The sequence below is a fragment of the Pecten maximus genome, chromosome 1 (genome assembly GCF_902652985.1).
Source record: "Pecten maximus chromosome 1, xPecMax1.1, whole genome shotgun sequence".
Lineage (NCBI taxonomy): Eukaryota > Metazoa > Mollusca > Bivalvia > Pectinida > Pectinidae > Pecten > Pecten maximus.
This window is the reverse complement of record NC_047015.1, coordinates 29,097,210-29,110,351: the sequence shown is the minus strand read 5'-3', so window position 1 is coordinate 29,110,351 and position 13,142 is coordinate 29,097,210. Positions and strand designations below refer to the sequence as shown.

The window sequence follows — 13,142 nt, the reverse complement described above, 5'->3', positions numbered from 1 at the left end:
AAAATGTGTGACACGCTAATAAAATATTTATTATTATTATTATTATTTACTTTTAACGGCCTGTGGTAACATTAAAGTGCTACAGAGGTGTAACTGTTAACTCATTATTAGTGATGTTTGCATTATATTTTGTATGTTTGTGGACTTTTCCAACAGTTAAGATTTTGTCATACTGTGTATAGCTCTTTTTCTATCAAAACGGCAGTAGAGACATACATATTTCATCAATATTGTCTAATTCATGTAGAACATTGGCATTATCATCAATATTGTCCAATTCATGTAGAACATTGGCATATATCAACAAAATATGTCTCAAAATGAAAAAAAAAATATCAAGAAAAAGATTTTTTGCAAGTGAAAGATTTAATAGACTTCCAATGATTTAAGGAAAAAACCCTTAAATCTTTAAAATGTATCATACTGTATCATACACTCCTAGCAATTGTACTGGGCAATTGATTATCCAACCCGTCACATGTGTATCACTCACTGCAGAATCCATTAGAGGTACATGTATGCAAAACACAATGCTGTGATGTCACAATGGAAAAGGAACAATAAGGTAAAGCCATTAGAACAATCAAGTATAAAACTCCAAGAGAACATGATCAAATCGGGAAACATAAATTACCAGCACTAATTACCATTACTCTGCATCATTAACGAGAGATCCCAGAGGCATCTTGGCGCCTATCATTGAATAAACTTTATTTGGTACGTGTAAGACTGATTTTTTTTCAGTCTCATAATGGAATATGTACAACTAGGGACCAAATGGAACCTACATATGAAATTTGAGAAAGATCCATGGTGTACTCTCTGAGATATAGCGTAACAAGGACAGTTTACGTACAAACGATGAACAGATGGAGTGATGACAGACCACAGACGAAGGGAGATTTAAATAACACACCAATCAGTAAACGATGTTTAGTATAGCATATAAAATACATTGTTAACAAAAAGTTATGCTCTTCAATTAGTTTAAACATACATGTATGTATATTTGTATGAAAGTTACCTCCAATAACATTTTATTTTAAAAACACACCAGGATGACCAAAATAATAGATATACATTGTATAGGTATATGTACAGGTACTGTACCATTTTTTCACTATAACATAGAAAATACCAAGTTTTCACTCACAACAGTTATTAATGGTTTCTTATTGTCTTTGAAATGAAATGCACAAATGTACAATAAGGCAGTATACACCCTTAAGATAAAGTGTACAATTATACATTGTATGATATATATCTATAGTAGTATACACCCTTAAGATAAAGTATACAATTATACATTGTATGATATATATCTATAGTAGTATACACTCTTAAGATAAAGTGTACAATTATACATTGTATGATATATATCTATAGTAGTATACACCCTTAAGATAAAGTATACAATTATACATTGTCTGATATATATCTATAGTAGTATACACTCTTAAGATAAAGTGTACAATTATACATTGTCTGATCCAATTAAAAAAATAAGGTAGTATACATCCTTAAGATAGAATTTCCAATTATACATAGTAGTATATCTCCTTAAGATAAATTGTACACTTATACATTGTATGAATTGATACAAATCTACAATAAGGTAGTACACACCCTTAAAATGAATTGTACATTTGTACATTTATGATACGTACATTCAGACCTCTAATGGGCAATGATACTTATACAAGGACATTCAGCAACACAGTACATCAGCAGTCAAAAACATTTAGACCAAGATCCAAAGGATATGTGCTAGCATTACCAGTACAGTCACACCCAGTACAGATACACTATAATGCACAAATATAAACATTTCTTATCACATGCAAAATATAATTTCATCAGATCTTGTGATTCGATACATTCAGAAATAGTTCCAAAGCAAGGGACTGATAAACCATACCAAGAAAGTCTCCTTTATTAGATAATTCTGCTAGATATAGCGAGTTTTCTACCTAAAGCTTGATTTTAGTAACAACTGCATATTTTGGCGAGTTAAGTAACAATGCCATATTGTAGCGAGTTTACAATGCCACGCTATGGTGAGTTCATTTGAATTATAATCTATAGGCTCCTTTGAGATTTCATATCAAAGAAAAAGAAAATTTTCTTGTTATCAATCAAGGTGGTATAGTGAATGTTACACGTGCCTTTTCCAATGATGACCTCAGATCCATTTTCCAGGGTGACCTCGGATCGATTCCCAAATCAGACATGAAAAGGTATGAGATCACCTGGTCTGTGAAAGTTAATTCTAAGTTTGTATGTTTCCTTGCCCTTTAAGGCCCACTTCTATTGGAGCCAATAACAGTGATTATGATCAGTTGGTAAAACTTGACTCATATTTGTTGTTAATAACTCTGTTTCTATTTTATACAATCTTGCTTAATGACACCCCACAGCAGGCTACCACATGTCTAACACTTGGCCATTCTAAACACAAACATATTCAGAACTCTCCACAATGTTACTCAATATGTTTATAACTTCATAACTGTCTACTTGTGAGGAGAAATAATATAAATACAAAACAAAACAAATCAAAACATATCAATATGATATCAAAGTTGTACTAAAATTAATGCTTTGAAGTTTTGCAGAGTTTAAATGGCACTTACACAGTGACGGGTCTGCAGCAAAAACAAGTGTGTTACAGATCTCTACAGGACTAAATGATATGGTACACACATGCACAACAAAACAAAAGCTACAGCACTGATCAGATTTATTATGACATTAAACCATCAAAGCCGACAGAAGTAAAACATATCATAGTTTGTTTTTATGTGTATTATATGCAGTAAGATGCCTATGGTAGTAATCTGGTTATTTGCCATTGGACAATTCAAGCGATTTGAAATCTGGAGTGGGGAACGTAGGCTTGAGTTAATCTCGTGTGGTCAAACTTTACATAAATGAACAGCGACTTGACCAACTGTAGCATTTCTTTAACATCAAAAATGAATATAAAACATAAACATTTCATCAATTATTTGATATCACTTGCACAGGTACTGGCTCAGTGTTAATCTGATACCCCATACTTGTAGAAGTTGTATGATAATGTTTACTGTAGGTACATCACGGACACATCACCATCACATTTTGTCCATAAAGTGTGGTTGTCCATCATTATCCCTACGCCGTGTGAGAATCTCACAACCTATATCTGTGACAAGTAATGTCTGCTCAAACTGGGCTGACCTCTTCCCATCCTGAGTGACTGCTGTCCAGTTATCGGGCCACATCTCATCTCTCCATGTTCCTGTAAATATATGATCAACAAAGATCACAAGAAATGAATTCTATATCATCTCTCCAGGTCTCTGTAAATATATGATCAACAAAGATCACAAGAAATGAATTCTATACCATCTCTCCAGGTCTCTGTAAATATATGATCAACAAAGATCACAAGAAATGAATTCTATATCATCTCTCCAGGTCTCTGTAAATATATGATCAACAAAGACCACAAGAAATGAATACTATATCATCTCTCCATGTTCCTGTAAATATATGATCAACAAAGATCACAAGAAATGAATACTATATCATCTCTCCATGTTCCTGTAAATATATGATCAACAAAGATCACAAGAAATGAATTCTATATCATCTCTCCATGTTCCTGTAAATATATGATCAACAAAGATCACAAGAAATGAATTCTATATCATCTCTCTAGGTCTCTGTAAATATATGATCAACAAAGATCACAAGAAATGAATTCTATACCATCTCTCCAGGTCTCTGTAAATATATGATCAACAAAGATCACAAGAAATGAATTCTATATCATCTCTCCAGGTCTCTGTAAATATATGATCAACAAAGACCACAAGAAATGAATACTATATCATCTCTCCAGGTCTCTGTAAATATATGATCAACAAAGACCACAAGAAATGAATTCTATATCATCTCTCCAGGTCTCTGTAAATATATGATCAACAAAGATCACAAGAAATGAATTCTATATCATCTCTCTAGGTCTCTGTAAATATATGATCAACAAAGATCACAAAAAATGAATTCTATATCATCTCTCCAGGTCTCTGTAAATATATGATCAACAAAGATCACAAAAAATGAATTCTATATCATCTCTCCAGGTCTCTGTAAATATATGATCAACAAAGACTACAAGAAATGAATTCCATATCATCTCTCTTTTTATACTGTTTCCACACACAAGCAGATTACATTTGTCTCACAAGCAGATTATATTTGTCTATTCGATTATTTCAAAAGTTGATTTCAGGACCTTCAACCAAGGCCATCCTCATCCATACATTTTTGAATGAAAGGTCAATATTGGGTTCTATTGTATTTGAACCTACCTTCAGAGATCATGGGTTCTACTGTAAATGTGAACCTACCTTCAGAGATCATGGGTTCTACTGTAAATGTGAACCTACAAATGTACCTTCAGAGATCATTGGTTCTATTGTAAATGTGAACCTACCTTCAGAGATCATGGGTTCTACTGTAAATGTGAACCTACCTTCAGAGATCATGGGTTCTAATATAAATGTGAACCTACCTTCAGAGATCATGGGTTCTAATGTAAATGTGAACCTACCTTCAGAGATCATGGGTTCTATCGTAAATGTGAACCTACCTTCAGAGATCATGGGTTCTACTGTAAATGTGAACCTACCTTCAGAGATCATGGGTTCTACTGTAAATGTGAACCTACATGTACCTTCAGAGATCATGGGTTCTACTGTAAATGTGAACCTACCTTCAGAGATCATGGGTTCTACTGTAAATGTGAACCTACATGTACCTTCAGAGATCATGGGTTCTAATGTAAATATGAACCTAGCTTCAGAGATCATTGGTTCTACCCTAAATGTGAACCTACCTTCAGAGATCATGGGTTCTACTGAAAACGTGAACCTACCTTCAGAGATCATGGGTTCTACTGTAAATGTGAACCTACCTTCAGAGATCATGGGTTCTACTGTAAATATGAACCTACCTTCAAAGATCATGGGTTCTACTGTAAATGTGAACCTACCTTCAGAGATCATGGGTTCTACTGTAAATGTGAACCTACCTTCAGAGATCATGGGTTCTACTGTAAATGTGAACCTACCTTCAGAGATCATGGGTTCTACTGTAAATGTGAACCTACCTTCGAAATCAGAGATCATTGGTTCTACTCTAAATGTGAACCTACCTTCAGAGATCATGGGTTCTAATGTAAATGTGAACCTACCTTCAGAGATCATGGGTTCTACTGTAAATGTGAACCTAGCTTCGAAATCTGAGATCATTGGTTCTACTCTAAATGTGAACCTACCTTCAGAGATCATGGGTTCTAATGTAAATGTGAACCTACCTTCAGAGATCATGGGTTCTACTGTAAATGTGAACCTACCTTCAGAGATCATTGGTTCTACCCTAAATGTGAACCTACCTTCAGAGATCATGGGTTCTAATGTAAATGTGAACCTAGCTTCAGAGATCATTGGTTCTACCCTAAATGTGAACCTACCTTCAGAGATCATGGGTTCTACTGAAAACGTGAACCTACCTTCAGAGATCATGGGTTCTACTGTAAATGTGAACCTACCTTCAGAGATCATGGGATCTACTGTAAATATGAACCTACCTTCAGAGATCATGGGTTCTAATGTAAATGTGAACCTAGCTTCAGAGATCATTGGTTCTACCCTAAATGTGAACCTACCTTCAGAGATCATGGGTTCTACTGTAAATGTGAACCTACCTTCAGAGATCATGGGTTCTACTGTAAATGTGAACCTAGCTTCGAAATCAGAGATCATTGGTTCTACTCTAAATGTGAACCTACCTTCAGAGATCATGGGTTCTACTGTAAATGTGAACCTACCTTCAGAGATCATGGGTTCTATCGTAAATGTATGCCCTGGCTTCATCACACCGATTGCTTTGTTTTCTGAAAAGTGAATATTTCAAACATTTCAAAAGGGTTACATTAACAAATATTGTTAAATTCAGCTGGAAGCTTCAATTGTATTTTCATTGACTCCATCAGTATTGATGACTTTTTGTATATAAATTTCTAAGAATTAATATGTAATATCAAAACCTATTATTCAAATGATTTTAAATCATCATTAATAATTTGTTAAAATTTTAAGTAGTACTGGCAGAATGCAATATAAACTTTCCTACACACATGTAAAAATACATATCTGTTAATGTATTGTTAAAGAACAGTTCAATTGTTTAAAGACAAATACAAGATAATATTACTACACCTCTACAGATCAGGGACTGTACCACCTGAACTCCTTACTTAGCAATACCTATTTTTTTAACCTATCAACCTAATAGCTTTATACTTGATGTTCCTAAGAGACTAGCTAGTTCACTGTCGGTATAAGTGACTGGGAGGGGTGTCATGCCATTGTGTTGAGGTCATCACATTTCAGTATGAAGGCACTATAAAAGTTCCTTTGAATAGCATCCATCATCCACTAACAGTTTGATGACCTTGGCTGTGGCATGTAAGAAAAACTCCAAACCAATACACAAAATTAGGATTCTGAAACTATGACTGCCAATACATAAGAACGCCATGAAAAGCTTATGGCCAACTGTGTTTGGTAACATGATTACAGATGTATACATGTAAAAAAAGTAACAAACATGTTCTATAAACAAAATACTCACTGGCATAATGTGGTACACTTGGAGCTGTGTGGAAAAGTCTGAAAGTTTGTGAAACATAAGGTTAGACTTTACAAGCTGATGCTAGGCAGGGGAGATAAATCTTCTAAAAATGTTATTCAAATCTCAACAATTACAAAATAGATGTCAGAAAAATAAATTTTGCTTGGCTTACCTAGAAAAAAAACCTTGAAGTGATCAACACACAGATGTTGATGACAGTATATACGGAATCAAAGCTGATATCCAATCTAATCAAAATTATTTCTGCTCCTCTATGATGTACTGCAATTGTTTATAGTTTATAAGTTTTTAAGTTTATAATTACTGAGGTAAAAAAAATCAGTGCCAAAAACATACATGTTTAGTAAAAAAAGGCCAAAAACCTAAATCTAGAATGCAAAGCTTCCAAATTCTGCAGGACCATATTCAGGTATTAATAATCATACACTAATCATATATGTTGTGTAAGGAGTACATATGGTATACTGACTGGTGAATGCCATGTCCACAGTAGCTCCGCACTACAGAGTAGCCATGGGCCTGGGCATGTTTCTGTATTATGTTACCCATCTCTCTATAACGTACACCAGGTTTTACTGAAAAAAAAGACATTCATGCTGGATAAAAAATTGTTTAAAATCATGAAGAACTAGAACTGTCGCCAGGAAGGCTGACTTATACCCCCGCAATCTGCACAAGTCAATGGTGAATTGGAACTGTTAATTAGCTAACTAAGATAACCCAGTAATATAGTGACCAGTTGCCATAGCAACCATAATTTTGAAAAAAAAAGAAAGTGGCATGCACATCTACACATGGTCCTCTATATTTGTGTGAAGTTTCATTGAAATTGGCCATTTAGTTTAGGAGGAGTTGTCCGGACAAACTTAAAGCTATGGTTCTTATCGGAAAACCTGTTTATAGTGACCAGTTGCCATAGCAACCATAATTTTGAGAAAAATAAAGTGGCATGCACATCTACACATGATCATTAATATTTGTGTGAAGTTTCATAGGAATTGGCCCATCGGTTTAGGAGGAGTTGTCCGGACAAAATGCGTCTACAGACAGACGGACGGACGGACGGACGGACGGACAGACAGACAACCTGATTCCAGTATACCCCCCCTAACTTCGTTGCGGGGGTATAATTATTAGTACCTCACAATTACAAACTTGAAGAACAAAATCTAAAATTATCTTAAGGTAAAACATACATATGCTCACTCTAGGCCAATAAAGTAACATACATTCTTGTATCGGAATGGGAAAAAAACGGAAATGTAACAAACAAAAATTTCAAATCAGAATACAATCAGAATCAAGGAAGCAAACTACATCTAAATACTTTAGTTCACCAAGCCTCAAAGAGATCTGATGAAATCTGAAAGAGATCTCTCGACAAGATTAAATGCTATTAACATGAAAGGAAATAAATCTTTCAAAATCGTTTGTCATGATGATTGACTGTAATCATCTGTCCTATACCCATCCACTACATCATATGTCTGAGTTTAACCAATGTTATTACAAGTTTCAGGTGATAGCATGACCAATTTCTTTCATTTCTAATATTGTCTGTTAAAACCCTTAATGATTCAATCCATGTCAAATTATTACGTTGGTTGAAAATACTGTCTTCTAACATGTGTTGACTGAACTCAGTAATTGACAATTTTTTTCATTATAAAAAAGGTGATAAACACATATTATACTAAATCATAATGGTTTCCCTAACAAGTTTTAATTGGAGTATAAAAATGGTTTTGAATATTGTATTATTACATAGAGGACAAACTCGGAGAAGCTGCTGTAAAATTCAGAAAAAAACAATGAGAAAGATACTTACCTTCATCAATAGCAAATTTCAGACATTCATAAGTTGTCTTCACCAAAGATTTACTTCCTTCATTCACATTGCCAACAAAAAAGGTTTCGTTCAAATCCCCATGGAATCCACGGTGGAAAGTTGTAATATCAACTGTTAACAGAAAGATCACGTTAAATAACAACTATTTCAATAAACTATAGCAACCACTTCTGAGGAAATATTTCTGATATGAAATGTGAATGCATCATCTGGCCAATAAATAACTTCACTTTTGCCTTTGGTGACGTCAGAGAAATTGATATACTTTAAAACAAGGAATAACCACTGGTGAATGTTGTAGTGAACTTACTATTCACTATGTCGCCATCCTCTAGAGGTCTCATGTCTGGAATACCGTGACATATCACTTCATTTACAGACCTGTATCACAGAACATTTAAACAAATACAGGGAACTTTCTTCTGTCTAATTAATCGTTGAGCATATTTCGAAATATTTTACAATTCAAAAAGGACTCATACTTCAGAGTTGATTTAATAAATGAAAATATCATTTGCACTTTAAAATCATTTGCACTGTGAAATGGCCAAGAACATATTCAAAGTTAATGCAGTATTTTGTCATTGTTCCAAATGATTAATTCAAAGTATTTTATTCCACATGAACAAGGTTAACTTAACAATCTTTTTAGTTATACAGATAACTTTCTTTTGTATAATTAATTTAAATCAAAATATTTAAAAAATTTGAATTGTCATCAACAAAGAAGGTAGATCAGAAAAATCAATATTAGAGTATGTCTTCATACATATCACATAAGGCCTTCATACTTACGTGCAACAGGACTTTGGGAATTCGTAGTAATTTAAGGGAGAAGGATAACATTCTCGATCCACACAGGCCTGTTAATGAAACTTTATTATACTTACTAACAACAGTCTAACATCATTTTAATATCTCCAAAGTTCTTATGATAGGTTTTTATTTTCATATTTGATGAGTTGCTATCTCTAAATTTTGAAACAAATTCTGAATTATTTTCCAACATAGTCTTGATTTTTCTTCAGAAGGTTTTCATACTTTTACAAGACCACTGAGTTAAAATTGTGAGAAGAATAAGAAGCTACCTCATGGACAAGTCTGTCGATCTCTTCTGTTGTAACTCCTACACCTATGGCTGCTGCCCCTATATCGAGGACCTCTCGACCAAGCTATAGTGAAATTTAAAAGAAAACATGTATGCATAAATATTCAAGTATGAAGTTCATAGGTAAGAATTAAGATGTATTTTTTTTCTGAATGTACAGAAAACACAAGCATACTATATTTAACACATCTGTCAAGATTTCAAACTTATGCAAGAACATGGGACTTGAAAATTACAAGAGTGTACTAGGAATAAAATGAAACTCTCACTACTTTGATCTGGTCATTTCACCACCAGTAAGTTCATCATATGTACAGTTTCTTCTTACTTTGAAATAATGAATTCAAAAATTTTACAGAGTGTTATATAAATGTTGAATACAGTATAACAAGGTGTTAATATCAACTTTGAACACTGTTTAACCAACAGTGTGAATCCATACCTACCTTACAAGCGACTCTGAGTCCCTCTTGTTCCTCGTCTGACAAAACCTTTATGTTAGTTGTCCCTCTCATCTGTCTTTCCGATATTGGCACACCTGAAAACATAACAGTTACACAGAAGGTACTATCACTTTACAATTGAGCTGATATCTATATGTTCAGTGAAATGATAGAACTAAAATCATAGAAAAACTATTGTTCACACTTTAAACAGTTGGTGTGGAATTATCAAAAAGTAAAAAGAGCCTGAATTAACTGAAAACCAATAAAAGTCAAACAATGACTAATTAAAGTGTACTTTGAAAATCAAAGTTTCTTTTATTTAGTCAAAAAAAGAAGGTTAAGTAAAACTGCCCTGGTCTATGCAATATGAATACTACAGACAGGTATATATTAGCTATCACTTGTCTGTGGTATTTTATGGGTTTATGTCTCTCAAAACTGATGTCATTCTATGTGTACAGAATGCTCTGTAACAATGTGTGTTACCTTCTGGATGGTCAGCATAGTCTGGCCTTGGTATGTGGTCAGGAACAATCCTTCTGGGTGTCTACAAATCATATCGAAATAATGACTGGAAATCAATTTTAAAGTCAGCAATAAAAGATGTTGAAGATATATAACATCTAGGTAGAAGTTGTTATCAGAGATGTTTCATTTCCCTTCAGAAGTTGAGAATGTACCAGATGGTATCAACTTTGTTAGCAGTACAGACTAGTAGTACTCACCACCTTGGCTGCCCGCACCAGCCCTGTATATTTGAAGCCTGGCCATGGATTATATTGGTCTGATGACTGCTTATCATTCCCTTCTGTTAAAATAGAAAATTGTATATAATGTTAATAATCTTATAAAAATTAATAATATGACATATATGCATTTAGAATACAGGTTAGAGGTACATTTACATATATATGTATTACTTGTTATATTATTTACAGAAGTCAGAATGATTCTTATCTACTCTAATATACTGTAGGTAGTGGATAAATCACACCCTTCATGATACCTACATTATATTAAAGCCGATAGATATATACATGTATATACATTCTATATGCAGTCAGATTCATTCAGACTCACTTAACAGGTACAAAGTAATGTAATGCACACACAAATGTATCATTTTCTACAATATTTCTGATGTATACACTACATGCAGCATATAGCTTCATACTTACTGACCAACTTGTGAATTTTCTTGTGTTCAGACCAAAAAGCCTTGAAACAGTCCTAGTAAATAATGAAAATAATTGGTCAACTAGGCAATTTGTCAGGGAAACCAGACATATTGATTATGTAATTATAAGTTAAATTGGCAGGTAAATAGGACAGAAAAGGTAACTTATTTTACAGTATACACATTCTTCACAAACATCACAATAGTGAAACAATTAATATAGCATAGAGAATTATTTGGCCATTCCAAACTGTAAAGGAGTTAGGAATGGACATTTTTTAAAGTTGAAAAAAAATAAGTCTGCTGTACATGTCCTGAATTTGATTTTTGTAAATCAAATTCCAATCAGTGTGGACCACATACATTTAGAATATATATATATATATATATTATTTTTCTGTAATGGACATATCATGGCCATAGTGTTTTGTTAGAGCCTCCCGTGTACTCTAGTTTATATAGTTTGTAAGTTATGACCATATATATTATTTCAAAATTGGTCATGAACCGCCTTGTCCAATCAATAGACATGATATTTCAAACATACTATACGATATTACACAGTTCAAACGAGCTAACTAACTTAACCAGCACATTGTCAATACAATTTACACAAGTAGAGTGCACATATTCACATATGTAATTGACTTGATATTTATAGATCTTTAACGTAGTGAGAACCTGTGCACAAAAGAATGATCCTGGAACCCCAAGCTTAATACAAGTTGGACACTGTAATTTGGCATCTTTACTACAGCCTGGCGTTTCACACAATCGTGCTACCATGGGCGCCGCCATTTTATCACAGATACCGGAAGTAGCAAAAGTTATCTTTCTTAGAGTACGCGTTCGATCCGAATAACGTAGTCAGCAGATTTATATCCGGACTTTGGCCCCGGATATGACGCGACAGGTGGCATTACTGGTCAAGATGAAGTATGTGATTGGTCAATGTAACAGTAAATGCAATATGCAGATATGCAGTTAAAAACGAAACAAAGTTAAGATTGAATGCAAGCTGAATAAGTGAATGTATCTTTTCAAATGAAATATCAATATAATTATATTCCCGATTCAAATGCAGTTTTATTATCACCAAAAATGATTCAAACTGATATAATTTTGTTATCCGTGCTGAAACGCATTAGTTCGTTGATTTATTTCACCAGCCGTTATACATTATAACCACCAGCATTAAAACTATGCCGTTTATCTTTTTTAAAGATATTTCTTGTTTCGAGTGTTGTCGCAGCAAAATAAGAATTTGAAAATAACAGGACCGGAAACAGGAAAACACGAAACAAATAAAAAGAAACAAGGACTGTGGTATATCTCTGAATACAACAAAAAGACTTAGGATCAAACCAAACAGCCTAGCCATTGATAGACGATCTGATTTTAAGCTATAGCTCTAGGCCAACAATTGTAATTTGCTCGTACATTGACGTAAAGTCGGACGTTGACGCACCGATGTAAAATCGCGTTTTTCACTTAATACGATATCAAAAAATACGATGAGTGGCTAATGAAAATATTGGCGTTTTTAATTGGTTGTGCCAATCAAAAATCAATTATGACGTCATAATAGAATTTTGAATAGCCCGACAAAATGGCTGTCTCCGCTTGATTAATTATAAGTCATCCACGTTTTCCTGTTAAAATGTAAGTTTTCTAAGTTATATTATTTTCATCTCATGTATGAATTTTTTAAGAAGCTGGTCTCAAAGATTCAATTTTTGCTCGACAAATTAACGCTCGCAAAAAAAAAAAGAAAAAACAAAACAAAGTGTCAAAGATTGTTCCATAAGATCAGATATGAAACGAAAACTCATTTAGGTCTTATAATTTTGCATTTCA

General features: G+C 33.6%; 1 protein-coding gene across 2 annotated transcripts; it reads right to left on the bottom strand.

The window, feature by feature from the left end:
* Positions 1 to 347: 347 nt before the first annotated feature.
* On the bottom strand, positions 348 to 12,094 carry LOC117329626 (methionine aminopeptidase 1-like). 2 transcript variants are annotated; one of them, XM_033887653.1, is made up of 13 exons: positions 11,967 to 12,094; positions 11,287 to 11,338; positions 10,834 to 10,916; positions 10,595 to 10,655; positions 10,109 to 10,200; positions 9,643 to 9,726; positions 9,350 to 9,417; positions 8,865 to 8,935; positions 8,534 to 8,665; positions 7,175 to 7,280; positions 6,685 to 6,722; positions 5,879 to 5,944; positions 348 to 3,280 (listed from the first exon to the last, which is right to left on the bottom strand). In XM_033887653.1, exons 1-13 carry the CDS (start codon positions 12,081 to 12,083, stop codon positions 3,114 to 3,116), a joined length of 1,137 nt encoding a protein of 378 aa, XP_033743544.1. In that variant the 5' UTR covers positions 12,084 to 12,094; the 3' UTR covers positions 348 to 3,113. The 2 variants fall into 2 exon arrangements, with proteins under 2 accessions (XP_033743544.1, XP_033743551.1); XM_033887660.1 differs by lacking the exon at positions 348 to 3,280 and adding an exon at positions 3,585 to 3,646.
* Between the last annotated feature and the right edge of the window lie 1,048 nt (positions 12,095 to 13,142).

What these genes read in the sequence shown, in the direction of transcription:
- LOC117329626 (XM_033887653.1), bottom strand. Translation starts at nt 12,083, where the DNA reads ATGGCGGCGCCCATGGTAGCACGATTGTGTGAAACGCCAGGCTGTAGT. An exon ending in TGGTGCGGGCAGCCAAGGTG is followed by an intron (nt 10,656 to 10,833) that starts GTGAGTACTACT and finishes TATGATTTGTAG; the next exon opens with ACACCCAGAAGGATTGTTCC. An exon ending in CTATGCTGACCATCCAGAAG is followed by an intron (nt 10,201 to 10,594) that starts GTAACACACATT and finishes TTATGTTTTCAG; the next exon opens with GTGTGCCAATATCGGAAAGA.